General features: G+C 43.7%; 1 protein-coding gene across 4 annotated transcripts in view; it reads left to right on the top strand.

The window, feature by feature from the left end:
• NOTCH2 (notch receptor 2) overlaps window positions 1-27,973 on the top strand; it is a 133,462-nt gene that overhangs the window by 46,684 nt on the left and 58,805 nt on the right. For 3 of the 4 annotated variants that reach the window (XR_004990499.2, XM_036452551.2, XM_045586972.1), the window contains 3 exons: window positions 9,153-9,412; window positions 12,692-13,027; window positions 23,605-23,727. Coding sequence is in view for 3 of the 4 variants with exons in the window: in XM_036452551.2 (XP_036308444.1) it covers window positions 9,153-9,412; window positions 12,692-13,027; window positions 23,605-23,727 (719 nt within the window). In the remaining variant the exon portion in view is untranslated. Of the gene's footprint in view, window positions 1-5,017; window positions 5,037-9,152; window positions 9,413-12,691; window positions 13,028-23,604; window positions 23,728-27,973 lie in introns of those variants that run through there. The other variant, XM_036452552.2, reaches the window with a different exon arrangement.

The following is a 27,973-nucleotide window of genomic DNA, read 5'->3' as shown; positions in this document are numbered from 1 at the left end:
TCTGGACTTGACTGTTGATTCTTGTTCTGCTTCCAGCACAGAGCAGCCAGGTAGGCTTGTGGACACCATTTACAGTCAGAACTCAAGCATCTCTGAGGCACGAAGAAGAATGGTCTGGGGTAGGAGGAGTGATGGAGAAGCAGAAACACTAAAGACAGAGTCAGTTTTCATACACAACCTAGTGCATTGTCTTAACTGAGAGTTCAAGCATCCCAACTTTAAGTCTCTTCTGCCCAGCATATCACTGGCCTGGTCCAGTCCATTTCAGGGATCCAGAGAGAGTAAGCATCTGTTAGCCAAATCTTTGGTCACCCCAAATTAGCTAATGTCTTTTACTGCTTGTTTCCTCTGATTATATAGTACATATCCAAAACCCTCAATTATCCAGAATAAACCAGGGCTGCCTCTACTGTATGGAAAACATTGGACACTGGTTATGACTCTCTTGCCTAGACCATGTAGAGCCTTAGCCTTTTAACCACCTGTCCCTTTAAGATTTTGAAATGCTGGTTCCTGTTGTGTAAGCCGGACACATCTCCTTGAGGAATTATTGTACTGGGCAACTCGCCCCTTCCGAAACCTCAGCCATCCTGAAAAGTACCTCAAGAACCTCTTTGAGTTTAATTTTTGTGCTGTAGTCCTATTTGTGTGTAGTGATTGTGATGTCTAATTATCACATATTGAATATATCACAGCCTTGAATTTCTGGGTCACTTAAAAAAAACAAAAAACGGACAGACTTGATTACTAATGAAATGTTGACTCATTTCCTTCCAGGCAAAGGCTGACACTGACTCTCAGAGTTCATCATTAGTCTCACAGACGCAGACTCTAATTATGGGCTATCACTTATTCTTTCCTCCATGTTAAGCATCATGAGCTGGGGAAGCAAGACAGGCATTTACGTATTGAGAGGCTATGTATAAATGATACCTGAATAAAAAATAAAAATTAAAAAAAAAGGTCCTCCATGAACTTAATGAAGTGGTCTATTCCCTGCTATTTTAAATTTGGTGCATCTCTTCTCAGACCATGTTTTATGCACTCATCAGTCATTTTTAGCCTTGTGACATTTATCAGCAGCTCAGATCCCATAAGAGACTGCAGTGTGTACCATAACTGTACAGCGCGAGGCTTGGGAACAACTGGCTTCATTCATTCATTTTTGCCTATTACTGCACCGGGTGCTTTATACACACACACACACACACACACACACACACACACACACACACACCGTATTTTTCGGACCATAAGACGCACCGGACCATAAGACGCACCAGTTTTTAGAGAAGGGAAATGAAGAAAAAAAGATTCTGAAACAAATAGTGTCCTAAAATATTTTATGTGCATTAAAACCCAACATCACAGTCATAAACACATGTAATCAACCCTGTAAAGTAAACAGCAGCATTTAGAACCATTTTAGAGCCGGGCAAGCACACAGAGACCACACAGAGCCAGGCAAGTAAAAAAAACTTTTTTAAAAAAGTATATGAGTAGGCTATATTTGGACCATAAGACGCAGGGACTTTTTCCCCCCACTTCTGGGGGGAAAAAAGTGCGTCTTATGGTCCAAAAAATACGGTATATTTTTTTTACAGAGAGGAAGAGAGAGGGATCGAGAGTTAGAAACATTGATGGGAGAGAATCATCCATCAGCTGCCTCTTGCACACCCCCTTCTGGGGATGTGCCCGCAACCCCGGTACATGCCCTTGACCGGAATCAAACCTGGGACCTTTCAGTCCACAGGCCAACGCTCTATCCACTGAGCCAAACCGGTTTCGGCCCAGGTGCTTTTTTAAGTGTGTGTGGTTAGAGTATGTTTGCTGTGTTTTAATCACAAGTAGACGTTTTTTCCCCTTTCAGGGTTCAGGGCAGTGAAATATGGTAAGATACTGACTGTGTGCTGGAAAACAGAGAAAGACCACCTCCTGCTAGAACAGCAACACAAGGCTTTCAGCACGTGTGTGTGCCCTTGCCCAGTCTCCCCAGTGATGATGGAAGGGACTGGGCACTCAGTTGAGCTTTTGGGCTCTGATAAATGAGCGCAGACTGTAAACGGGAAGATAAGGGCGGGCATGTGCAAATTCCTGCGTAAATAAAGCGTGGTTTCCCGTTGCAGTGGTGACTGAGTTCTAGTTTCTGATGAAGATGAATGACGCTGTGAATTAACAGCTTTAAAGCTTGTACCGCTGCAGCTTCTGGGTTTGAGTTTATTAAAAATCAGCGTGTGTTTACTGCTTTATCCAGACAGGGGTGGGGGAGGTGAAAAATCCGAACACAGGAACACCAAGTGGGGTGGTGTTTCAGATGATTCCCAGCCTCACAATTCCCCGTGAAATTCTTTTCCTGTGGGAAACTTTTAATTTGGAAGCTTTCAGCCTAATGTGGGAACCAAGATTAACATTTTCTGAAATACCTCTACAAGAAAAGCAGAAATGTTCTGTTCCGGAAGCCGAATTTACATAGTAGAAAAATGGGCTGTCCTGCAGTATTGGGTAGTGTTTATTAGTTGTGCTTAAAAAGTTGTGTGTGTGTGTGTGCATATGCATACAAAAATGAGAGAGAGGGAGGGAGGGGAGAGAGAGAGAGAGAGAGAGAGAGAGAGAGAGAGAGTTAGTTGAGAGTATATTTGTCTTTGTTTTCTTTACATCCAACCAGCAAAGCCCTGGAAAGCGTGTTTTACTACAAATGAGCCCAGTAGGCAATCCTAACTCTACACTCGAAGACTGTTTTTAGTTCTTTTTGTCTTTCCTTCTTGCTGAGTAAGCTATAGTGTATTTGGGATGGGGGTTGGGGGGAGGCAGGGGGTGAGTGGGAGTAAAGAGAGAAGAAGTCCATATGACAGAGCTTCTCCCTTTTTTCCCCTCTTCACCAGGAAGGAAGTGAACTCGAATCTTCATGCATATGTTTCTTTTCCTACCCCCCCACCACACACACACACACACACACACACACACACACACACACACAATGTCAGTAATTAGCATAACCCGTTAGTTACCTTCACACAGAGTTACCGAATGAACAAGCTGACAGTCTGATGAGATGTCAAACTGGAGGCACTGGGAGGAAGGGGATGTGAGGTTTGACGGATGGGTTGGGCCTTAGGAATGCCCACCGAAGACTTTCTGCGGACTGAAAGGCCCCAGGTTCGATTCCGGTCAAGGGCATGTACGTTGGTTGTGGGCACATCCCGGTGGGGGTTGTGCAAGAGGCAGCTGTTCAATGTTTCTCTCTCATCGACGTTTCTAGCTCTCTATCTCTCTCCCTTCCTCTCTGTAAAAAATCAATAAAATATATCTTAAAAAAAAACAAACAAAAAAAAAAAACAAGACTTGAGACTGGATTCTGTAAGCTCTAGGCATCTAGAAGTTTGCAGCCAGAGCCTTGGGAATGAAACGTTCGATAGCAACTTTCACTGGTTACAGTCAGCCTTGGCTGTTAGCAATTATTTTTATCTGCTTTCACGGGGGGAGCAGGAAACGAAGCTGGCATTATGGCCACAGAAAAGAACAGGCCGTTTGGGGCCCTTTCAAACCGCGGACCTTTGTTACTGACCAATGCTTAATTTGCTTTCTGGGTTTTGTGATGTTTTTTTTTTTTCTTTCCCTCCTGCCCTTACCTCATTTACCTTAACAACCGCTCCCCCCTCTAGAGCTCAGCCAGGGCACTCTGCCACTGCCGACTGGGGGGCCAGGAGGCCCAGAGCAGAAGAAAGTGGGTTGAAAGCAGCGTTCTGTGCAAAGAATTTTCTGCTGGAAACCAGCCCAGAGGGAGTAAAGAGGATCTTTAATGAGGAGCAGCTGCAGGGCCGACGCAACCCACATGAGACATTTTTTTCCCCTCCGTTCCACATTCTGTATAGTTTTTAAAAAACCATGATTTGGAAATAGCTGTTTTGTAGAGCCCGCCTCTCTCTCTCTCTCTCTTTTTTTCCTTCTCCTTGTATGCGGTAGGGTTCTGCTTTGTTGTTTTATTTTGTTTAATGACCAAATCCTCGCTTAAAAAAAAAAAAAAAAGGCTAAAGGCAAAGCTGCAGCACATCCCTGGCTGCCATGTGGGCTCGCCCTGCCGATACAGAACGTTCGGTGGAGAGAACAAGGACAGAGAACACTGGCTTTTCTTCGGAAAGGGGCTTATTTCCTGCTCAGACGCCGGTCAGCTCGGAGCTGACATGCCGCTACAGCGTTCTCGGCTTTTCTCAGGACGAGTGGCTATTCACTCGGGAAGCTTGAAAGGACACATTTTTTTTCTGCCCTGCATTACTAGGGAGACCGATTCCGAGCCGCAGCCACTGCCAGGGAGAGCTTGGACTTGCTATTCAGACCCCAAGGCCGTTGAAATCTGTAAAGTGGCTACATGTAAACGAATCCAGGCCGCGGGTGACATGTGAGAGCCGGGGTCTGGTTCTCATCTGTCTGACCGAGGGGGGCTGCGTGGGCATCCTTTCCACTGGAAAGTCTTCTGGTTCCATTAGGCGGAGTCCCTTCTTTTCTCCCTCCTTCCCTCCCTTTTTCCCTCCCTCCCTTCCTCTCTCCCTCCCCTTCACTTCATTCCTCATGTGTGTGTGTGAATGGTAACAGTGATAGAGTGCACCTCTTTTTTTAAGAATATATTTTTGCCGAGACTGGTTTGGCTCAGTGGATAGAGCGTCGGCCTGCGGACTGAAAGGTCCCAGGTTCGATTCTGGTCAAGGGCATGTACCTTGGTTGCGGGCACATCCCCAGTAGGGGGGTGTGCAGGAGGCGGCTGATTGATGTCTCTCTCTCATCGATGTTTCTAACTTTCTATCCTGCTCCCTTTCTCTCTGTAAAAAATCAATAAAATATTTTTTAAAAGGAATATATTTTTTATTGATTTCAGAGAGGAAGGGAGAGGGAGAGAGAGATAGAAATGTCAATGATGAAAGAGAATTATTGATTGGCTGTCTCCTGCACACCCCACGCTGGGGATGTAGCACGCAACCGGGCATGTGCCCTGATGCGGGAATCAGACCATGGCCTCCTGCATGGACCTGATAGGCATTCAGGTCAGTTTTGAGAATTATTTTACAGGAAAACCCCTTCCCCCACCTCTCCCTGAATTCCAGCCTCCTCTGTGGACTGGGCTCTTTCAGAGTTCCTGAGCTGGAGAAGGGGGAACAGAACGGGAGGGTGTTACCGAGAGAACCACTAAACTAAGCAGTCTGTTCCCTCCAGGAGGCAGGCGCTCAAATCCTTTTGTGAACAAAAGGCAGCTGTTAGATTTATTGGGTTATATTTTAGAAATATGTTTTACGTAGACTTGTATTCAAGATGCAGGCCATTTACGAGAAAGCGCTCCTGGGTTCACACAGTAGAACTGTAGATTTGTGAGGGAACTTGCATGGTGGGCCATGTTTCCAGCAGCCTGAGCCACCTCAAGAAGAGAGGTATTCAAGCCCTTGCGTTCAGGCCGAGTCTTAATTCCCACTCAGATTAACGGGGTATGTGTGTACTTGATTCCTGTTGAACAGGGATTTGCAGAGGTGAAAGGTCTGCCTTGGGAAGCACGGGCCCTTTATTTCTAGCTGTCTCCCTTACCCAGTTCTCCCCTTTCCGTCCATGTCCATAGTCCTGCCACGCCTCCTGAGGACTGAGGGCTGATCTTATACCTCAGGATGATTCTTAGGGTTGAGTTGGCCTGTGTTCCACCAGGCAGAGCAGTATGGGATTGGAAGGGAATTTTTTAGCAGACTTTATTGGAAAACTGACTTTATCCATCATATGAAATGTAAGCTGCTCTTTAAAATACATATATTTTAAAAATATATTTTTATTGATTTCAGAGAGGAAGGGAGAGGGAGAGCTAGAAACATCAATGATGAGAGAGAATAATTGATCTGCTGCCTCCTGCACACCCCACCCTGGGCTCAAGCCAGCAACCCGGGCATGTGCCCCAACCGAGTTGACTGGGAATCAAACCATGACTGCCTGGTTCATAGGAACCAGTTGCCTAATGGTACATAAGTATACAAGGCACCTGCACCAGGGTTTCAAGACATGCCCTTCCTCTCCCTCCACCTCACGCAGAGCACCAAATGGGAGTCTGACAGAGGCACAGGAAAGACATGGCAGTGGCTTAAAGGAAGAACCACCTTGTACACATCATGTAGCACATAGCACGGCACTGCATCTGCTGTCAGAGGGGTCATAGATAGGCAGGATGGTTTGGAAGAGGCTAAATGGAGGACATCAGTTTGGAGCAGATCTTTGGAGCAAAGATGGAAGAAAAGAGCATAAGTTAAACATCTCAGAAAGGAAAAGATGCTGTTACTCACTGTAAGTAGAAAGATGGTTTTTATATAGGAAACAGTATACAAGAGTGTGGAAGTCACCTGGAGAGTTCGTGTTATGGATGCTGAGCAGTAAGACAGCTGGTAGGGAGTAGGGCAGAGGAGCAGGTCGCAGACTAAGGGACTTGGGTTTGAAGAGCTGGGCACTAATGCTAGTTGTGAAGGGTGAGGCATCTCAGTCAAGAAAACGTGGAGAAAAGATACAGCATGGTGAATTTAATAGGTTAAAGTATCGGGTGAAACACGTTGTGCAAATAAAGGATAAAGAAATGTATTATAAAAATAGTTCGTGTGGGAGGAAATCATCTGGGAGCACATAATAGTATTTTGTGGCTTTAAAAAAAAAAAAAGTGAACACAGTGTCAGGCTGCAGTAGTGGAAACATTGTGTCCAGAAAGTGATGATCCAGCTCTGTGCTATTCCAGAAAGAACATATGTGTTACGTTTTTTTGTTTGTTTGTTTTTCCTATTTCGGGCCCCATGCTTTAAAGAGGTTTTAGATGGACTAGAATCATCCAGTTGGGAGAGCAGGATAGGTCTGATGCCTCTGCTACCTAATAGCTTAATCTTTCTAAGCTTCAAGGACCTAAGCTTCAAGGTCCTCCTCTACAGAGTGCAGATGGCAATATAATATACTCTATGAAGGAGTAATAAAAGCTGCAAAATGCTTAGCAAATACATAATACATAGTAAGTGCTTAAAAATGTTGATGACTATCATTATTATTGTTACTTTAAGCATGGAAGAGCTACTAAAATAGTGAAGAAGTCCAGAAATAATTTCATTCATAATTAATATATTTTTATTGATTTCAGAGAGAAAGGGAGAGGGAGAGATAGAAGCATCCATGAGAGAGAATCATTTATCAGCTACCTCCTCTCACCCCACAACCCAGGCATGGGTCCTGACCAGGAATCGAACCATGACCTCCTGGTTCATAGGTCGATACTCAACTGCTGAGCCATGCTGGCTGAGCCAGAAATAATTGTATACTGAGGAATAGGCCAAACCAATGAATCCTAGAAAAAAGAAAACAAAGGGTCAACTATCTTTGGATTATTGAGGGCATTCTGTAAGAGAGCAGAGGTTTGTTCTTTTTGTTCTAGAGGAGAGGGATAACCAATAGGTGGAAATTGTAGGGAGGCAGAATTTAAAGGAAAATAAAAGATAGCCGAGGTTTGGCTCAGTGGATAGAGCGTCGGCCTGCAGACTGAAGGGTCCCGGTTTCGATTCCGGGCAAGGGCATGTACCGTGGTTGCGGGCACATCCCTAGTGGGGGATGTGCAAGAGGCGGCTGATCGATGGTTCTCTCTCATCGATGTTTCTAGCTCTCTATCCCTCTCTTCCTCTCTGTGAAAAATCAATAAAATATATACTTATTTAAAAAAAGATAGTTTACATACTATTAAATTCAGTCTTTTAAAGTGTGTAATTTTAGTATATTCACAGTTATGTGTAACCATTACCATGATCTAATTTCTAAATATTTTCATTGACTCCTCCCCCAACCCAAGAAACTCTCTAGTCCTTAGTAGTCATTCTCCATTACCTCCACTTCCCAGCTCCTGGCTGCATTACTCTGTTTTTTAAAATCTCTATGCATTTGCCTATTTTGGACATTTCATAAAAATGTAATCATACAATCTGTGGCCTTTTGTGCCTGCCTAGCTTATTTTACTTAGCATGGTGTTTTCAAGGTTTATCCAGGTCGTAGCATGTATTGGCTCTTTATTCATTTTCATGGCCAGATAATATTCCATTGCTGGGATATGCCACATTTCATTTATCCATTTATCAGTTAGGGACTTTTGGATTGTTTCTACTTTTTGGTATTGTGAACAGTACTGATATGAATGTCTTTACAAATTTTTGTATGGATCTCTCATATTTTTAGCTTCCTGTAGGGAGGCAGAGATTTAAGATATCAGGAAAAGATTTCTGACAATGAGATCTGCCCACACTGAAGACTGTTCTCTTGTTGAAGTAGTGAGCCAGTGATCTTATTTTACTTTAAAAAATGCATGCTGTTTTACTATGTACTGATATCATTCTAATTGCTTTATAATTATTGAAGAGTCCGATGAGGTAGGCATGATTATTAAATCCATTTTATAACAAAGAGGGTTTAGTAACTTGCTCAAGATCACTCATTGAATAAATGGGGAACTGGGACTGAAATAGAGGTGGTCTGGTTCTGGAGTCTGTACTCTTAATTGCAGAAATAATAATTTCAACATTTATTATATTTCCACTACCGGTCTTGATATGGCTTCTTCTTTAAATCCATACTTGTGGGACTTCCATTCAGCTAGATTTCACGTGATTCTGAAAGATGTTTGTTCTGTAGTTTAGTTGTAATTTTGATATGGTTGTGGGAGGATGGGTACATTTAGCTATGCCACCATCTTGACTGCAAGTCCGGTATTTTATATATTTTAAATAGGAGAGGAATTTAAACAGACAAATATCAACAATGCTGTATAAAAAGGTGCTATTACACCATACCAGTCTGTGTGTACATGCAACAACAACAAAAAAATCTCTGGTTGTAATTTGCTTTCAATAAAAGTCCCACTGACTGGCCATGGCAGACCACGCTGATTCACCACCTAGTATTCTGTCACCAGCCTGGACTCAAAGGGACATGGGAACGTGAGGTTGGCTTTTCTAAGCACTTCTCCTCAAGCAAGGCAGTTTTGCAGTTGCATCTGCAGGCCTTTGGATTCTCAATCTAGTGCTTTCTTGACTGGAATGCATGATCTTGTAAGTTTTTTTTTTAATCTGTAAGAAGTCAAGTGTTTTCATGGACTACTTACTCTCTTTTCCACGCAGATGTCCAGAGGGCTTCTTGGGAGAATATTGTGAGCATCGAGACCCCTGTGGGAAGAACCGCTGCCAGAATGGTGGGACATGTGTGGTCCAGGCCATGTTGGGGAAAGCCACATGCCAGTGTGCTCCGGGGTTCACGGGCGAGGACTGCCAGCACTCCACCACTCACCCCTGCTACGCATCTCCCTCCTGTCTGAATGGAGGCACCTGCCATGTGCTCAGCCAGGATGATTATGAGTGCGCCTGCCAAGTTGGCTTTACAGGTATCCAGTGGGACTCGGGCCCACACTCTCCTATTCTCAGTATGTGTCTTTATTTAGCATCTCTTAGCTCTTGATATCTGGCTCTGAAGGTCCCCCAACTTGGTGCATACTTAACAGTATGGTAAGGAACCGGAATGTTCTGGACAACTATTTTTAGCTTTTTTTTTTTTTTTTTTTTTTTTTTTTTTTTTGAGAGTTTTAAGAGAGGAGAAAGAGAAATAAATACTCAGAAGCATTTGACTATTTAAAGTATACCTGTCAGAATTGGGGACCAGAATCACCTCACTATTGCCGGCAGAAAAGCTGTTCATGCTATTAATTACTTGCATCTTGAAATCTCCTCTCCCTGGACATTCAGGGCATTGGTTGTTCTGACTTATGTGAACTCTGATTATTCCCTTTTCTTCTGCATTGCTTTGTCCTCATCCATTGCATTTCTGTGTTCCTCAGAATTCTGTTTTGAGACCTCTTTTAAGTCTTACTGCTGCTCTCCCCAGGTAATCTCTGTTTCGGATGGCTTTAACTATTCTTCATCTTCATCACTTGCTGATGACTCTGGTAGACATCTTTTTTGCTCCACCCTGACCCTGACATTCAGACTCATATTTCTAACTATGTATTGCATATTATCCTTGGAAATTCAGCAGGTACCTCAAACTCAACATGTTGATATAAATTGTGGTACACTCCAAGTACTTCAAGCCAGAAACTTTCTCTCCCTGGCCCTTATCTCCCCTACCCTGAGTCACCCAATCCACCCTCTGAATTCCCTCTCATCTGTCTATTCTCTCTCCATTGCTCTCATACTCTCCAATCGAGGTCCCTGGCATGTCCCACCTGGACTCCCACAGCCATTTTCTAACTGGTCACATTGCCATGCCTTTCATTATAAATGCAAATCCACTTATAAAGTCCCCTGAGTACAATGCCCAGTGAGTTCCTGTCATCCACAGCGTAAACTGCAGACACTTCCACTTGGTCCCCATCGCCCTTCATAGTCTAGACCTTACATCTTTTTTTTAGCCTCACCTCCCCGCAAGCATGTAGCTTTAGTCACACCATCATCTCATCATTTCCTGAAGATGTCATACTTCCTATTGCCTCCATGTTGCACACCCCCTTGCCGGGAATGCGCTTTTCTATAATTGGCAATTGCCCAATGTTATTTAAAACTCTGTCTTCCTGGCCCTGTCCTGAGTCCTGTAGGCAGTTTGTCTCTATGTTCTATTATTTTATGTGTCACAATATATTGTAATTAATTTCTTACATGTTTCTCATCTGACTAGGTTAAAGGTAGGTCTGAGCTTTATTCAAAATGAACCTTAAGTATTTATTAAGTTAGATGAGAAAAGGAGAACCATTTTGTCCCCAACAACATCAATGATTCGGTAAGTCTAATAAGAAAAAAAAAAAAAAAAAAAGCATACTCAGAAAACTAGACTGGATCAGTTAGTTTGGAATTCTTGGTCTATTGATTTTTCATTAAAGGGTATTGAGCCGGGACCGGTTTGGCTCAGTGGATAGAGCGTCGGCCTGCGGACTGAAAGGTCCCGGGTTCGATTCCGGTCAAGGGCATGTACCTTGGTTGCGGGCACATCCCCAGTGGGGGGGGTGCAAGAGGCAGCTGGTCGATGTTTCTCTCTCATCGACGTTTCTAACTCTCTGTCCCTCTTAATTCCTCTCTGTGTAAAATCAATAAAATATATTTTTTTTAAAAATAAAAAAATAAAGGGTGTTGATAAGGGGAGAAAATGGTTGGGATCATCCATTATCTCCATCATGACTGCGATAGCAGTGATGCCATGAGACACTGAAGAGATCTGGTGGTTAAGAGAATACGGTGAAATCTCTGTTTTTGAACATCTCCCATCTTGAACAATTCAGTTCCGACCAAGTGGTTCAAGGAACAAAATGCCTCAGTTGTTGAACAAAACTTCCCTTCTAGACCTGGCAACCCTTTCATGCCGATACATCAGCATGACAAAAAGCGTCTCTCAGGCCACAAACAAAGGAGAGAATGCGAGGACAACACTCCGACTTTATCATTTAAATGTTACTCTGAAATGACCCCCAAATTAAAACACCTTCCTTTGTCATGAAAAGGATTTCTCCTTGGTGTTCTGCAGGGTTCTGGTCATCTTTGCACACCTGCCACTTTTGTCCGCCACAGGTCAAGTTCACCCTTTTGGTTTTGTGATGGCCCTATACCCTTCCTAGTCAGACTTTATTAGCGAATCTCTACTCTTAGAGGAAGAAACAGAGGCAGGAAGTTAATGCCCCTAGTATGTCACGTTGATGGGAAACCAAGTTCAGGGACCCTTCTATTTCATTTGTGGGCAAACGCTTGGTACACATGGTTGTGAGAAGGAACCATTTTAACCTCCTCTCCCCTGTAGGTAAATGTCTCTCATTGGGATGAAGAAAAAGTAGGAAGAAAAGCAGCAGCTTTTGCATTTTCTCTCAGCTTAGCACCCTGAGATCTATGCGTTGTGCCCACATTTTTATTGCACTGTCCCCTTTGATTTACATCCCGTGATGGGCAGAGCACTTCCGTGTGCTCACGTGTCACCTCTCTCTTTTAGAAAAGCTGTTGTGACCCCATTTGCTTCCCTATGGGGGTCAAAGACTTGGATGTTTACTTTGACAACCAGTTGGAGTGTTACAAATTCAGGGGGTTCTCACATCTTTTGTTTAAAAAAAAAAAAAAAAAGCTTAAGCTGATGACAACAAAAAGCCACATGAATACCAAATTTATTAGTAAATGGGAGTGTTTTTCCCTCTTTCTACCTCTCTCTGCTTTGCTTCCTTAGAGCCATGCCTTAGTGTTCAGCACACTCAGCCTTCCTGCTTCTCCTGGGGCTTTCCTACTGAGAGAGTGCACAAGAGTTACCTTTCTAGACTCTTAGTCTCATGACAGCTTGTAGTTTTGTGTAGTTTTCATATACAAGGAGTCAGAGATTCTTCATCCTCTTCAGACACACCAAGCAACATGGATAGCCAAGGCCACACTTAGTAAAATGTTGCCCAGAACATGTGTGCATGTGTGTTGTGTTTAAAGGAAAAAGAAGTGCTGTTGACTTGTTTATCTCTTCCAAGAGGTCTATTTAGTAATTATAGATGGTGAAAGATGTCAATGCATTTTATTCACTCAAAGGGCTGAGGGATTCTCTATGCAGTAACCGCCTGGTGTCACCTATTCGGTGGAAGGTGTGGTGGGTGGAGGATGGGGCTGACGCCCGTTCCCGTGGGCAGAACTGAGCTCTGTCCCCCTTCTTCCAGGTAAGCTGTGCCAGTGGACGGATGCCTGCCTGTCTCATCCTTGTGCAAATGGAAGTACCTGCACCACCGTGGCCAACCAGTTCTCCTGCAAATGCCTGCCAGGCTTCACGGGGCAGAAATGTGAGACTGACATCAACGAGTGTGACGTTCCGGGACTGTGCCAGCATGGTGGCAGCTGCCTCAACCTCCCGGGCTCCTATCAGTGCCAGTGCCCCCAGGGCTTCACCGGCCAGCACTGCGACAGCCCCTACGTGCCCTGCGCACCCTCGCCCTGTGTCAATGGAGGCACCTGCCGGCAGACCGGCGACTTCACTTTTGAGTGCAACTGCCTTCCAGGTGAGGAGTCCCCCTGTGCCCTGGGCCTGGGAGATGCACCTGCTGCACAGAAGAGGAGGGGGTGTGTGGGTGTGGCTGGGTGGCTCCTGTAGGAAGTATCCTTCCCAGCAGGGGAAAGGGGAAGTGAAAATTTGGTGTGAGGTGGGTTACTGGTGAGGGAGGAGTGTTTATGGGCCCCGGGTGGTATGTAAACGGAGCAGGGGGTAATCTCCCATGTCAGGGTTTATGATGATGTGTGGCTAGGAAGCTGTTTATTGTCCTTTTTGGAGAAACGGTGAGACATGGGAGAAACAGCTGTGGGAAAGGTATAGACAAGTCCACGGGATGGAAAGGCACACAAGAGAATTAGACATTGAAAAAACGGGTGTGATTAATGAAGTGCTTTAAAGTGAATTGACCATAATAGGCGATCAAGTTTCCTATTTGCTTTTACCTGTAAAAAAAAAAATAAAATTCCCATCTACACTTTTGTGATTTTCCCTAGCTTCTGGCCCTCAGAACCCTCTCCCCGTCTCTGGCTTTGGGGTAACCCATCCTGGCCCGAAGCTAGAGAATTTGGGAACTGGGGTGGGGCGTAGAGCTCTCTTCATCAACGAGCACTGTATGATGAGCACGGATAGATTACATGTGACACAATCCTGCACACCCTCAAGACAGAAACAAAGACAGAAACAGAAAGGGAAGCCGTGTGTGGGAGCGTGGGGCCCAGCGTTCCGCAGAGGTGGAGAAAGCAGCGAGCTGGCCAATTCACTGAACTCCTTACCAAAAACCATGAGGAGGCTGAAAACCGAGAATCCTGATTGGGAACAGAACACACGCAGCTGGAGCAGATGAATTACTAAGCAACAAAGATTCTGTTTTCATACAAATATCCTCGGGACAAACACAAGAGTAATGTGCAAAGTAAGCAGGATTGCCTCAAGAAGAAGTTGGTCTCACTACTCTTTGGGAATGGGGGCCTTAGATTCCGGTGCTGAGGACACAGCCCCCACGCAATGAGATTGTGTGTTTTATTTTTGGGGGACTGAAGGTCATATGTTGGTCCCCATGATACAATCCAATGGTAACTTACTCATGTCACTCAGTAAAAATGTATTGACCGCCACCTATGTCCTAGGCACTGTGCTGTGTGTTTGGGATACAATGGTACAGGACACGGCAATGGAATAGATAGCTTTCACTATTTCACTAAGCAACATGATAGATATCTATTTCAGTAAGCCCCCAGAGTAAGCTGCTATTGCCTTGCTTTCAGTTTCTCTTTCCATGAAGACTAGACAGTGCTATCATGGCAGACACTACGCAAACTTGTATTGACATAACACTACTATCGCCTTCATCATCTTGTATAAAGCACAATGGAAAGACACTTCCTTCACGCCTGTTCTTACTGTAAGGGGTTAAGGGAGAACATTAGGCATGTAAACAATTTTAATTTTACAAGTATTCCAATAGTCTGATGTCCTAATCGTCTGCTCGTGTAAGTGGCTAGTAATTGAGGTTAGTGTGATTTATTGTCGGAGGCTAAATGTGTTTTCCAGCTTCAAGAGAATGGCTTTTAATAGTCGCCTAGAACAAGAGGGTGACTTGGCAGCAGAACGCTGACGGGAAGTTCGAGAAGTCAATAAAGGAAGTTTTCAGCCAGGAGAGAGTGATTACTCACTCCCATAGTCTCTGCATTGTTATCCATTAGCCACGATAAGAACCTCAGGGAATTCTGCGAGTGCGTCCAGGAAAGGATCTGTCAAACCAGAATAGTATCTCCTCCTTGAGAAAGGAAATAACCAGGGATTCCACCACCGAGAGGCTGCCAGGACCAGGGGGATGGAGCGAGGAGGACTTGGCTCTCTCTTACGCACTGCTTGTCGCTTAAAGCAAGACGTTTATTTACTCACTGATGAAGTGTGTGTGAGGGTGTGTGTGTGGGGGGGGGGGGGGGGGATGTGGGGGGATGGGAGAGACTTGGCGGAGAGAAAAGTAACATTTATTGAATGCCTTTTATGGATCAGGCACTGCGCCAGGTTCCTCTGCATCTATTACCTCATTGACACAAAACCTTGGGGACAGGCATTGTTTTTCCAGTTTTCCCAGGTTTGGAGATGTCAGGTGACTTACCCAAAGGTGCACAGCTGACACGTGGTCAGACTGTGTCCTGCGACCCAGGTAGGCGCTTTCCGAAGCCTGCGCTTTTGCCTCTGGCTGCAGCACCTCACACTGCTCGTCTCCCCCTGATGGTGCTTAGGATATGTATGAAGCTTTTGTTAAATGCTTTGAGGCATTCGAGTTAAAAAGGAAAGTAGGGTCATGTTATAAGAAAAAAGAGATACCTCTAGTTATGAATGACTAGTATTTGTCACGTATCAGCCTATGTATGACATCTTGCAGACATTTAAAAATACTCAGGTACACTAGTTCTCGCCTTTCAGGATCCCATGATCGATAAAACAGATGACATCAGCGTGGACGATGTATAGAAGGAAGTTAAAAAAGAAAGCAAAACAATAGATGATGCAGTAACACTGTGAATAAATTTACAGTTTTGTAAGATTTTTACATTCGTTGTTTTTATGTCCCAGGCGGAGTGTAGAAAATATTAGCTTTACTTTTACATGGGAAATAGTGCCTGAAAGATGATTTTCTTTTAGAAAGGTAGTGTGGGGTGTTTTTTTTTGGGGGGGGGGAAGGGGGGGTTTAATGCAATACCATTTTCCTTGCCCTTTCCTCCCTTGCCCTCCACATTACTCTAAATGACTAAAATGTGACTTAAAACAATAATCACTATCTCCATGTAAATAACACCCTTATTTGAGGAGAATCAATATTTCACTTCTAAAACTGGGGGGAAAACTAAGTCAGCAGGAGGCAGAGCTTGTGAAGGGATCCCGTGACTCCCAGGTGGCTGCTCCCCGTCCAGCTCACATCTTTGCACATCCAATGGAGGCCCCCCTGATCACCAATTTCAAATGGTAGCCCTCCCCCAAGTCTCCTCCCTTTCTGGCCCTCGTCTACTGTTTTTGTTTTTGTTTTTTTCCTTTCTCTATAACACTTATCATCTTCTGACTGTATAATATGCAGTATCTAGTTTACTTCATATGTCTATTGCTTATTGTCTGTCTTCTCCAAATTCTGCTCCCTCCTCCCCTCTCCAGAGTGAAAGCTAGGGTCTTTGCTTTTGTTAGTGATGCATCCCAAACACCTAAAAACAGTGCCGGGTACATAACAGGCTCACAGCTACTTCCTGAGTTCAGGATAATATCACAGTATTGGGCATGGAACTTTGGTCTTACCATTTTCTTTTTTTAATGTTTTATTGATTTTTTTTACAGAGAGAAAGGGAGAGGGATAGAGAGTTAGAAACATCGATGAGAGAGAAAAACATCCATCAGCTGCCTCCTGCACAGCCCCCACCGGGGATGTGCCCACAACCAAGGTACATGCCCTTGATCGGAATCGAACCCAGGACCCCTGAGTCCGCAGGCTGACGCTCTGTTCTCTGAGCCAAACCGGTTAGGGCTGGTCTTACTGTTTTCTTCCTGGTATTTTGCATCTTAGACTTCGTTTGACTCCTTTTGTTCGTGGGTTCTCTAACCCTGGAGAAGAAGTTTAGAGTGTTCCTCACTGAGAGTCAGTGAACCCCACATAAGTTAGTGATTATATTGGAATGGTTTAATTATAGTTCCTGTCTGCAAAGGGCACTATTGTTTCCATGTGTTGGTTTTGGAATTATTGTAAGACTCCTGGGGGGAGAATTAAAACTGCAGAAATGACTCATCTTGTGTGACAAAGAAGTATTTCTCTGTAGAGGGGAGGAAAAATAATATATTCAAGAGGGAACTAATAGACATAAACCAAGGAACCATAGTTCGCCTTCTCCTTGGATCAGCAACCGTTCATCCAAATCTTCATGAGCTACCACTCTGCCAGGATAATTTTAACGTAAGAACAAAATGGAAAATAAATTAATGAATCATTGACTCTGAGTATTTGGGGGTCAGGGCCAACTAGCGGGGAGAGAATGAGGCAGGCTGGTTTGGTGTTTGTGGACACTGTAAAAAGTCTCGCAGGAAGTCAGAAAGCAGCGGGTTGTTTGAACCTCCTGGCTGTGCCTTGTGAGCTCACAGCTGGATTGAACAGTCCTCAAGGTTCTTTCCCCTTGTCTTTCTCTCCCACCCCTTTTTATTCCTCTGTGGCTTTTTTATTTATTTATTTATTTATTTTTAAACTTCAGAAAAGGCTGTCTGATCTGTCCTCTCCAATCAATGAACATGTCTCCTTTGTAAACCACCCCCTATACTTCGCAGAGCGATTATGTGTCATATCCCCCATATCATCGAAATAAGCTTACACACATTTCGTGGCTTTGTGTCTGCTCTGTTGTTGCTGAGCTTAGAAACCGTTGGCACGAATTCCTCCCGCATTCTCGCAGGGGCACGTGACGTCCACCCGGGCATCGCCGTAGTCACATCCTGGCAGGTTTCTCTGGAGCAGATGCAGACGTCTGCTCACGCCACTTTTCCGGGCGCAGTATTTCAGCTCCTTTGACTCGGGCCCCGAGGCCCATTTCCTTGATATTCCTGGAAGTGTTTCCTGTTCTCCCACGCTCGCTCAGTGGTTTTGTCCATGCTGTCTCCTCAGCTTTCTGTCACCTTCCCTCTCCCCCTACACCCACCTTTTTATATAGAACGCATTCTTTTTCTCTTTTCTTTTTTCTTTTTTTTTTTCAATTGGTTTCAGAGTGGAAGGGAGAGGGAAAGAAAGATAAAAACATCAAGGATGAAAATCATTGATCAGCTTCCTCCTGCACACCCCACACTGGGGATGGAGCCTGCAAGCTGGGCATGTGACCTGACCGGGAATCAGACCGTAACCTCCTGGTTCATAGGTCGATGCTCAACCACTGAGCAACACCAGCTGGGCTAGAACGCATTCTTTTATTATTATTATTATTATTATTATTTTTTTTGTTACAGAGAGGAAGAGAGAGGGATATAGAGTTAGAAACATCGATCAGCTGCCTCTTGCACACCCCCTACTCGGGATGTGCCCGAAACCAAGGTACATGCCCTTGACCTTTCAGTCTGCAAGCTGACGATCTATCCACTGAGCCAAACCAGTTTTGGCTAGAACTCATTCTTTAGAATGCATCAAAGGCACCTATTTCACTGAAATGCCTTCTGTGTTCCCTGACCCCTTGGGGATTGAGACCCTCCAGAGACTTTTGGCAACCTGTGACCTCCAAGCAGATTATTTGTGTTATCTTTCCCAGTAGACACTCCTGTTTTAACATTTTCCCCAGCACCTAACTTAGTGCCTGGTACAAAATTGAGGCTCAATATTTGACAAGTCAGTGAACTGAATGTGGTAGAGAAGAGAATTCCTATCTTATATAATAAAAGGCTAATATGCAAATTGGCCCCTTAAGGAGTTAGGCAGGGAAGACCGGGACTTCAATCGCTTGCTATGACATGCGCTGACCACCATGACGCGGCACAGAACATGGCAGGCGACCAGCGGTGGGAGGGCACTGAGGGAGAGAGGGAAGGAGGAGGCAGGGAGGCGGGGAACCTGATTGACCCTGATCGTTGGCCCGATCTACCTGTGCACGGATTTCATGCACTGGGCCTCTAGCATTCTATAATGTTAAAATATGTACTGACTTTATTTCTTTTGAATCCCCTTATTCGTTTCCATGGCTTCCTTGGTGATAAAATTAGGAAGGAAAGTAGAAAACATTAGGGAAATCCCAAAGTGAGGCACAGCCTGGGTGGGTGGCGTGGCTGGGGGATCCATTGGGGCTCATTCAGAGGAGGAGAGACGTGTGCTAAGAAAGTGGGACCAGTTGCTTTTGTGACAGGCTTTTTCCCAAGGGTTGGGGAGAGATAGACTTGTAGACGTTTACCTTTTTGTCCTTGTCCCCACCATTCCCAGTGTCCCTGGGTTTTTCCTCACACTTTTCCTGAGGACTTTCAGCCTGGCTCGCTGTGCCTCCCCACCCCGCCTTTCCGCCCTCACACCTCCCGGCGTCTGAAAACGGAAAGCTGCAGATGCTCTCTGGAGAGATGCTGTTCTCTGTGTGGGTTGACAAGTTCAAACGGCTCTCTCCTGCTCCCCACCCTCACTGTCATTATTTATCAGCACCATGGCCCACAGTTTTATAACAGCACAGCCTCAAAACGTTCCTGCTAAGTTTGATTTCTCTCCCTGTGGCCTTTTAAGGACGTGAATTGGCTTCCAGCAGTAGATTCCTTTTCGTACGGTCATGGGAGCGTCTCTGTAAGTCTGCTACACCCATCCCACACGCAGGTCCGAGACTCGTCTGTTTTCCTTTCCCCTAAAACTTAAAATATAGTCTTAAGAAGTGATTTCACTGTAACTTATTCATATAAGCCTGGCCCGCCCCCGTGGCATAGGCTTCCTTGCAAGAATTTGCTAGCTGTTTCCAAAAGGGGTTCTGTGTCTCTATTTTTAAAGCAGAAATTCTGTCTTAGCTTTGGACAACTGGTTTGGCTTGAGTTTTTCTCAGACGTAGGAACTTTTGACCCAAGGCCGGCTTTTCAGATGGTTGAACAAGAACTCAGAGGTCCCGAGAACGGACTGATCAGAACTGGGTGAAGTTCCTAGAGCAGTACAGACTCCTACCTACCAGCCATGCAAACTTGGCGTGTGTCCCTCAGCTTCCTCATCTGTCACACAAGAGGATTAGAGTGGATAGCCTCCAAGGGATGCTTTGATCCCACTGATTAATAGTAATAGCTAATAAATGTAGAACACTTACTATGCATCAGGTACTGTTTTAAGTGCTTTTCTCCTCAATATAAGAGCTTTATTGAGATAATTTGCATACTATATAATGTGCTCTTTTTTAAAATATATTTTATTAATCTTTTACAGAGAGGAAGAGAGAGGGATAGAGAGTTAGAAACATCGATGAGAGAGAACCATCCATCAGCTGCCTCTTGCACACCCCCTATTGGGGATGTGCCCGCAACCCAGGTACATGCCCTTGACCGGAATCGAACCCTGGACCTTTCAATCCACAGGCCAACGCTCTATCCACTGAGCCAAACTGGTTTCGGCTAATGTGCTCTTTTAAAACATAAAATTCAGTTGTCTTTAGTTAATTCACAGATATATGTAACCATCACCATAGTCAACTTTATCACTCCAAAAGAAACCCTGTACCCATTAGTAGTCAGTCCCCACTTCCCACAACCCCCTCCCAGCATTAGGCAACTATTAATCTAATTTCTGTCTCTATAGATTTGCCTGTTATGGACATTTTATATAAATAGAAACACATAATAGGTAGTCATTTATGATTTGCTTCTTTCACTTGGGGTGTTTTCAAAGTTCATCCATGTTGTTGGAGGTATCATTCCTTTTTGTGGCTGAATAATATTCCATTATATGGATTTATCACATTTTATTTATTCACTCATCAGTGAATTGATGTTTGGACTGCTTCTGCTTTTTTGCTACTATGAATAATGCAGCGAGGAATATTCTTGCACAAGTGTTTGTGTGGACATATGTTTTCAATTTTCTTGGATATATATACTTAGGAGAAGAATTACTAGGAGATATGGTAACTATTTAACCTTTTCAGGAATTGCCAGGCTGTATTCTAAAGTGGCTGCACGATTTTACATTTTAACCAACAGTGTATGAGGTTTCCCAATTTCTCCACATCCTCACCAACACTTGTTATTATCCATCTTTTTTATTATCACCATCCTAGTGAGTGTGAAGCAATATCACACTGTGGTTTTGATTTGCGTTTTCCTGATGGCTGATGATGACAAGCATCTTTTCATGTGCTTATCAGCCATTTGTTTATCATCTTTGGAGAAATGTTTATTCAGATCCCTTTACCCATTTGTAATCTGGTTGTCTTCTTCATATTATATATGTTGTATTTTCATTATACATGTGAGTTTTTAATAGATCCTATATACACATCTCTTATCAGATACATGATTTGCGAATAGTTTTTCCCATTCTGTAGGCTGTCTTTCCCCATTCTTGATGGTTTCCTCTGAAGCCCAAATTTTTTTAATTTTGGTGACATTCACACTATGCTTTCTTTTACTTGTGCTTTTGGTCATATTTAAGAAAGCTTTACCTAATCCAAGTCACAGAGCTTAACTCCTGAGTTTTCTTCTAAGAGTTTTATAATTTTGACTCTTACATTCTGAGTTAATTTTTGTGCATGGTGTGAGGAAGGAGTCCAACTTTATTCTTTTGCATGTCGATATTTAATTGTTCCAGCACCATTTATTGAATTAAGGTGTTTTGGGGTTTTGGTTTTTTTTAAATATCTAACTCATTTAATCATTACAACAGCCCTTTCAGGTAGGTCCTATTAATTCCCCCAGAGAGGGAAGGTTTTGCACTTTTCTATGTTCATGGCAGGGAGGAGAGGGGACCTAGGCAGTTTGGCCTCGGAGGCCACGCTTGAGCCATGAATTTCTCTTTCACTTCTCTCCTTCTACCTGTTGGCAGGGAAGAACTACCTCAAAAACAGTCAGTCATACAAGGAGAACATTTTCTTTCTCATGTGTTGTGGTTATGCTGAAATGCTTCTGCTTTCTTAATTTGTCTGTGGTTGGTGAATTCAGTTAGTTGTAGCATTGGCTTGTATGAATTCAGGGTCACAGTTTCCAATCCTTATAGTTTGCCTACATCTCCCTGACACCCTAGTCAATAATGTTTAGTCTTAGTCACCGGAGATATCAGACGATGGGGAGGATGGCCGTTGCCCGTTCTAGAACCTCACCAACCCGCACAAGTTCTAGCAGCGGTGGGCCAGGGGCCCGGTGGCCCTCCCACACTCTAAAAAGGAACCTTTCACTTCTCTCAAGACTGTTTCCATTAAGAGCACCGGACTGGGGACACAGACCTCAGCTCTCGTCCAGGGACCGCTGCTTGGCGGAGCTGCACATCGGCCCTCACTTTGTCATCACATTCTCTGACTCGGCCCTTTTGTAAGATGGCCATAGGAATTAAACCGATAGATGAGTAACATGATACATTTGTACGCATCTGAGTCTGTAAACATTTTCATAGTCTTTCTCGAGTTTACTTTGTGATTCATCCGCTTGAATAGCCTGAGTACCAAATACAGAGAGGCCCAGAATTATTCTCAGTCAAGCTTTCATTCATCCCTGTCTTCTCGGAGGTGATTTCTGTTGGTCTCTGGAGATCACTTTGGCCACTGGATCTGTCCTCACGTACATGACTGCCGCTACATCCAGAGAAACGTCCGGCGTAGCAGAGCAGATGTAGGCTGACCACCACAGTAGCTGGTGGTAAAATGAACAAAGCGAGATGTGATTGATGTCTTTCCCAGCCACCAGCCTGTGAATGCCCCGAAAGCAGGGACTCTGTCTCTTGCACTCTCCGTTGCATCCCCAGTGCCTCGTATAAGGCTCAGTAAGTGTTTGGAGTGAGAGAGAGGAACCGTAAGGGACATTTTGAAGAGGCCAAGTACATAGTTAATACTGTATTTCAAATTGAACAATGCTTAGTGAACATCCTCTCCTTTTAGAGCTGCTACCCTGTTTCCCCGAAAATAAGACAGTGTCTTATATTAATTTTTTCTCCCAAAGTTGCGCTAGGTCTTATTTTCAGGGGATGTCTTATCTTTCCATGCGCTATGTCTTATCTTCGAAGGATGTCTTATTTTTGGGGAAACGTGGTAGTCTTCTATTTTAATAGTTAAGGGATTTGGAAGGAAAGAGGGGGGGGGGGAGCCCAATATATAAATGACTGTGGTTAGTTGGGGTGCTAGTTTCATCTTTCATAAATGACGAAAATCAAGAGGAAGGAAGCAATGCTATAAATGTAGAGAGGGGAGTGAAGAATTTGAAGGGTTAGGAAGTTTAATTAGTAAGAATTCCACCCCATTTGAAGATAGCTTTTTATATTCCTTTTGCATTTGGCTTGTCATGTGACACTTATAACAACCTAGAAAAGCAGGCCAGACAGGTGGATCAGCCTCATTTTACAGACAAGGAAGCTGATTTGGAGTTAGGAATTTACCACCCGCTAAGTAGCTTATAGGTAGTGAGGTTGGAACTTGAGTTATATCTTCAAATAGAAGTATTTTTCTTATGCCTTTCACCCCCACCTAGTTTTCCCAAACAATCATCCCAAGGAGGGGGAAAGGAATTTAAATCTAATGAGATAAGCTTTTATCTGTTCTTCTCATTAATCTCGCATGGAGCTGGGGTAAATCTAATATCCTTTTTTTAAAGAGCCAGTAAAAAGCTGTCCCAAGTAGAGATTTATCTTCACCGGGCTTTTATTTCATGAAACACTTTGAAATACTTATGAGGTAACTGTGAAAGCATGCCATTGGCATAATGAGTCACTCCAACTGTCTAGCTATGCTGGAGGCAAGAGAAGGCAGAAGATGGGGGACTTTTGTTAATGGAGAGAGCCCTGGGTTGAGCAGCTGCTGGCTGCTGAGCTGAAATAGGGAAGTAGGGCTGTTCCATGACCGTGTCCTGCGGGAAGAGAGAGGTCATTTCTTCCGCAGAGAATTCATCCTTTTCTCTTTCTCTCTCTCTCACCAGGTTTTGAAGGCAGCACCTGTGAGCGGAATATAGATGACTGCCCTAACCACCGATGCCAGAACGGAGGGGTTTGCGTGGACGGGGTCAATACCTACAACTGCCGCTGCCCCCCTCAATGGACAGGTATGTACCACGTGATGAGTCGGCCAGGCTGAGGCACGGATTGGTCACCGGAGGCAGGCTGTTATAGAAGTAGGCATCTTTCACCAGGGTCTCCGTGTGAGATCATTGTGCTGACCACCTGCGTTCTCCTGTGTTCACTTAAAGAAATGTGTTCACAGGTACTTACTGGCGTGGCTCTGAACTCAGCACCGTGCCAGCTGCCGGGGCAGCTGTGAGAGAAGAGCATCACTGACGGACTCGGGGGTTATCTGGGAAAAACAACACATTGCCTGGGACATAGTAGATGCTTAATAAATGTCTGAGAGGAAAGGAACATGCTTAAGTGTAAAGATATAAATGTTTTTATCAAACACACACACACACACACACACACACACACAAATGGTAGCTACCAGTATGTGAGGTAACGGATGTGTTAACTAATCTTATGGTGGTAAATATTTGCAATATTTATGCAGATCAGGTAATCACATTGTGTACCTTAAACTTACACCATGTTATATGTCAGTCATATCTCAATAAACCCGGGGGAGGGGGTTACAACTTGTCAAATTTTGATACCATATCAAAGAATATTCATAATTATATGGAAAGGCTATTGGACTATTCCTCTTCCAACTTAAAAAAAAAAGTGCAAATTATAGAGACCTCAAGAGTTCAGAGTTATTGTTTGTTCACAGACAGAACTCCATCTCGTCTTATTGTTGTGTCCTGTAATTATGCAAAGGGCTGGGCAGTTGCTCTTGAGACGTTTTTTTAACACCCATTTACATTTCTATTTTTCCCTCTTTCGTATCCTTTTTGCACACAGGACAAAAATAGACTTTTTTTTTTTTTTTTTTTTTTTTTTTTGCCTCCGATATTAGAAGAGTAGCCTTGCTTGATTTTCCAACCTCTTGGAAGTTTCTGATACAGTCTTAGGCAGATTTTCCACTTCTGTTTGAAAGCTCAGTGATTTTTTGCAGACATTCAGATCCCGTTTCTGTTTATTTATCTAACTGAAAGTGGAGACAATTAAGAGCTGATTAAGGGATTAAGAACTGAGCCTTTTTTGAGTTAAATTGATTGAGTTAATGTGGAAACCCAAGAATAAGTTATGATATAAAGAAGAAACTACAGTACCCATAAGGGATGGTGCCCAGCAGAGAAGTCTTGATGTTGGATTACCGCCAACCCCACCTGGTATTTAGTGCTAAGAATTGCTTTCCCTTATCTGCAGCAGCTAATTAGTTAGAGTACTTTTTAGAGCTGTAGACTATGAGTAAAAAAAGGTTAAAAGGGTTTAAAACTTCAATAACACAATTTCCTGGAAAGGCAGGCATTTCTGCTTTTAATCCCCAAACTGTCCATTTTTAATACTTTCCCACTGGGTTTCCTAGAATTGGATTTCCCCTAGAATTTCTGCTTGGTGTCTCAAGCCTACGCCTTCACTCCCAAACCTCTACTCTTTCTGTCTCCTTCTCTCTTTTAGCTTTTGCCATTTCTCTGGTAGATTTTTCAAAGGCCATTAGTTTTCATCTTAAAAAATTACTATGAAGTTCATTCCTTGACAGTAACTGGAAAGATTTGAATTTTTTCTCTTTTTTTCATGTCCCTCTCGGTGGTATTGGGTGGAATGAGATGCTTGTTAGGGACTTGGCCCCATTCTCTTCTCCCCTTTGCCCTGTGGGAGAGGGGCTCCCTGTGCTTCTAAGCTCTGAACAGCCAAGATGACATGATACTGTGATTTCGTTGCTGATTTTTCTTTGATACCACACTCGGTTTCCTGCTTTGATGTGAAATAGGAAAACCCAATCATGGGGGAAGTTTTCCCAGTGAAATGATAATTTACCAACATTTCTTACCCCGGGATGTTTATTAAATTCCTCTTTTCTGTGAAGGTCCTTGTAAGAGGCTTCTTTCTCCATATGTTCTTGTGTTTCTAGAAAAGATGGCAGAAATGATGGGTAAACCCAGTGTGGCGATCTTTATTCACTTTGATCTGCTGTCATTTAAAGTGACCCTGATTTGATTTCTTTGATTTGTTTGATTTCTCACCACAGTTTTACTTCCTCTATGTCACTCCTTCCAATTCTTGGGTTTCCAGGGACAACCTTGTTGTTTGCTCTCCTCCCCATCAACAGGATGAAGTCCAAGGTTCTCCCACTTCACATGAATAAAGTCCTTCCTGGCCTCAGCCCTGTACTAGTCTGTTCGGCTTTATTCAACCTAAAGAAATGGCTGGGGCCGGGGACTGAGAGTTTACTAATGTCTATTAGCACCCCAATAAGCGCTGATTGCAATGTTTTATTTTGTGTAAGCTTTGCAGTAACGGTATGAGCGGTAGAGTTTATGAAATATCCTTTTTACGGATGATGATGATGGGTCTCAGAGGAGCTAAACATTTATTCAAGACACATAGTGGTTCAGCTATAAGTTGAACCTAGGCTTATTGAACTCCAAGTCTGTGCTCAATCTGTGTCCTTTCCTGTGCAAATTTACTCGATGGGTGGTCTTTTACATTTTTTTATTTTAGAAAACTTTTATTCTTTTTAATTGAAAGTTTAATTTATAGTTATATTATTCTAGGATATGGTGCTTGAACTCTTTGTCTCCTTCTCTCTGGTAGATTCCTTTTTAAAACTTTACCTGTTCCTTTGAGATTCAGAATGAATATGAAGTCAATGTTTACTATTTAGTCTGGTGGTTTTTTCATCATACCCAAAAGCTTTATTACAACTTCGTTCAGAATTCCCTTTACAATTTCCAGTGGTAGAGTTTAAGCGTGACCTGTTTTGTCTGGCTTTTGACAAAACAGAAAAGGAAGGGTTGGAGTGGGTTTCCAGGAGAGGGAATGAGGTTGCCAGCGATCTGGAAAAGAATGGATGGGATTGTGGAGCTGAAAGACGAGCTATCAGTTTGAAGTAAGCGGAGATTTGGGAATCTGCCATGATTTTAATGAGAAGAGCCTGGTACGTCCTGTGTTGGATGTGCACAAACATGGAAGGCTTGGTCTTCCATAGCAAATCTCAGGCTTCACATGACCAGAGTTTTCCCAAGTCTGTTTGCGGTTTGATTTTTAGTGCTAAGCTTCCCTTATATTTTATTGATTTTACAGAGAGGAAGGGAGAGAGCTAGAGAGCTAGAAACAACGATAAGAGAGAAATATCGACCAGCTGCCTCTTGCACACCCCCTACTGGGGATGTGCCCGCAACCAATGTACATGCCCTTGACCGAAATCGAACCTGGGACCTTTCAGTCTGCAGACCTACGCTCTACCACTAAGCCAAACCGGTTTTGGGCCCCACCCCTTTTTTTGACGTCTTTATTTGTCAACTGTGGAACTAATATCTCTTAGTTACTTTATTGGGGTATTGGGTGAATGAAGGGTGCAATAAAAAGCTTTTTTAGTTTATACTCAGCAAACAGTGATCTTGTAAAACATTCTGAATTCTGCTGTTTGATATGGTAGCCACTAGACACACCTGTTGCGGCACAACTGAACAATACTGGTTTTTTTTTTTTAAAGTAAAATGTCTCGTGAATAATGTTTTAAATATTTATTAGATGCTAAAGTGATGTTTTAGCTACATAGAGTTAGATAAAATATAACATTGAAGTTATTTTTATCAGTTTCTTTTACCCTAAAGTGCCACCAGAAATTTTAAAATTACATCTGTGGTCCTAGCCAGTTTGGCTCAGTGGATAGAGCATTGGCCTGTGGACTGAAGGGTCCCAGGTTCGGTTCTGATCAGGGGCACATACCCAGATGCAGACTCGATCCCCAGTGGGGGGCTGCAGGAGGCAGCCAATCAAGGATTCTCTCTCATCGTTGATGTTTCTGTCTCTCCCTCTCACTTCCTCTCTGAAATCAATAAAAAAAATATGTTTTAAAAAAATTACGTATTTGTCTCAGCGGCAAAGATGTTCTTTGGTAGTTCCATTGCTGCTACCGTGTAGGTGTATCCTCTTTGATCCTGGTAGGCAGAGGGTGGGCTGGTGCTGTCCTCACTGGAAAAAAGCGTGGTGGCCGTGCTGTGGTGCGGTTCCCCCATCAGTGGTGTGCAGGACTGATTTCTAGCCCATCACAGGACCTTTTTACTTGGTGCGACTCTCTAGGCTAGTATCTGAGGCTAGTATCCATTTATGCCTTTAAAAGCTACCACCCGCCAAAACTGGTTTGGCTCAGTGGATAGAGCGTCAGCCTGGGGACTGAGAGGTCCCAGGTTCGATTCCGGTCAAGGGCATGTACCTTGGTTGTGGGTA

Source organism: Pipistrellus kuhlii, unplaced genomic scaffold, assembly GCF_014108245.1.
Source record: "Pipistrellus kuhlii isolate mPipKuh1 unplaced genomic scaffold, mPipKuh1.p scaffold_m20_p_24, whole genome shotgun sequence".
Classification (NCBI taxonomy): Eukaryota; Metazoa; Chordata; class Mammalia; order Chiroptera; family Vespertilionidae; genus Pipistrellus; species Pipistrellus kuhlii.
Note: the sequence above shows the minus strand (reverse complement) of the source record. Positions and strands in the feature narration are given on the sequence as shown.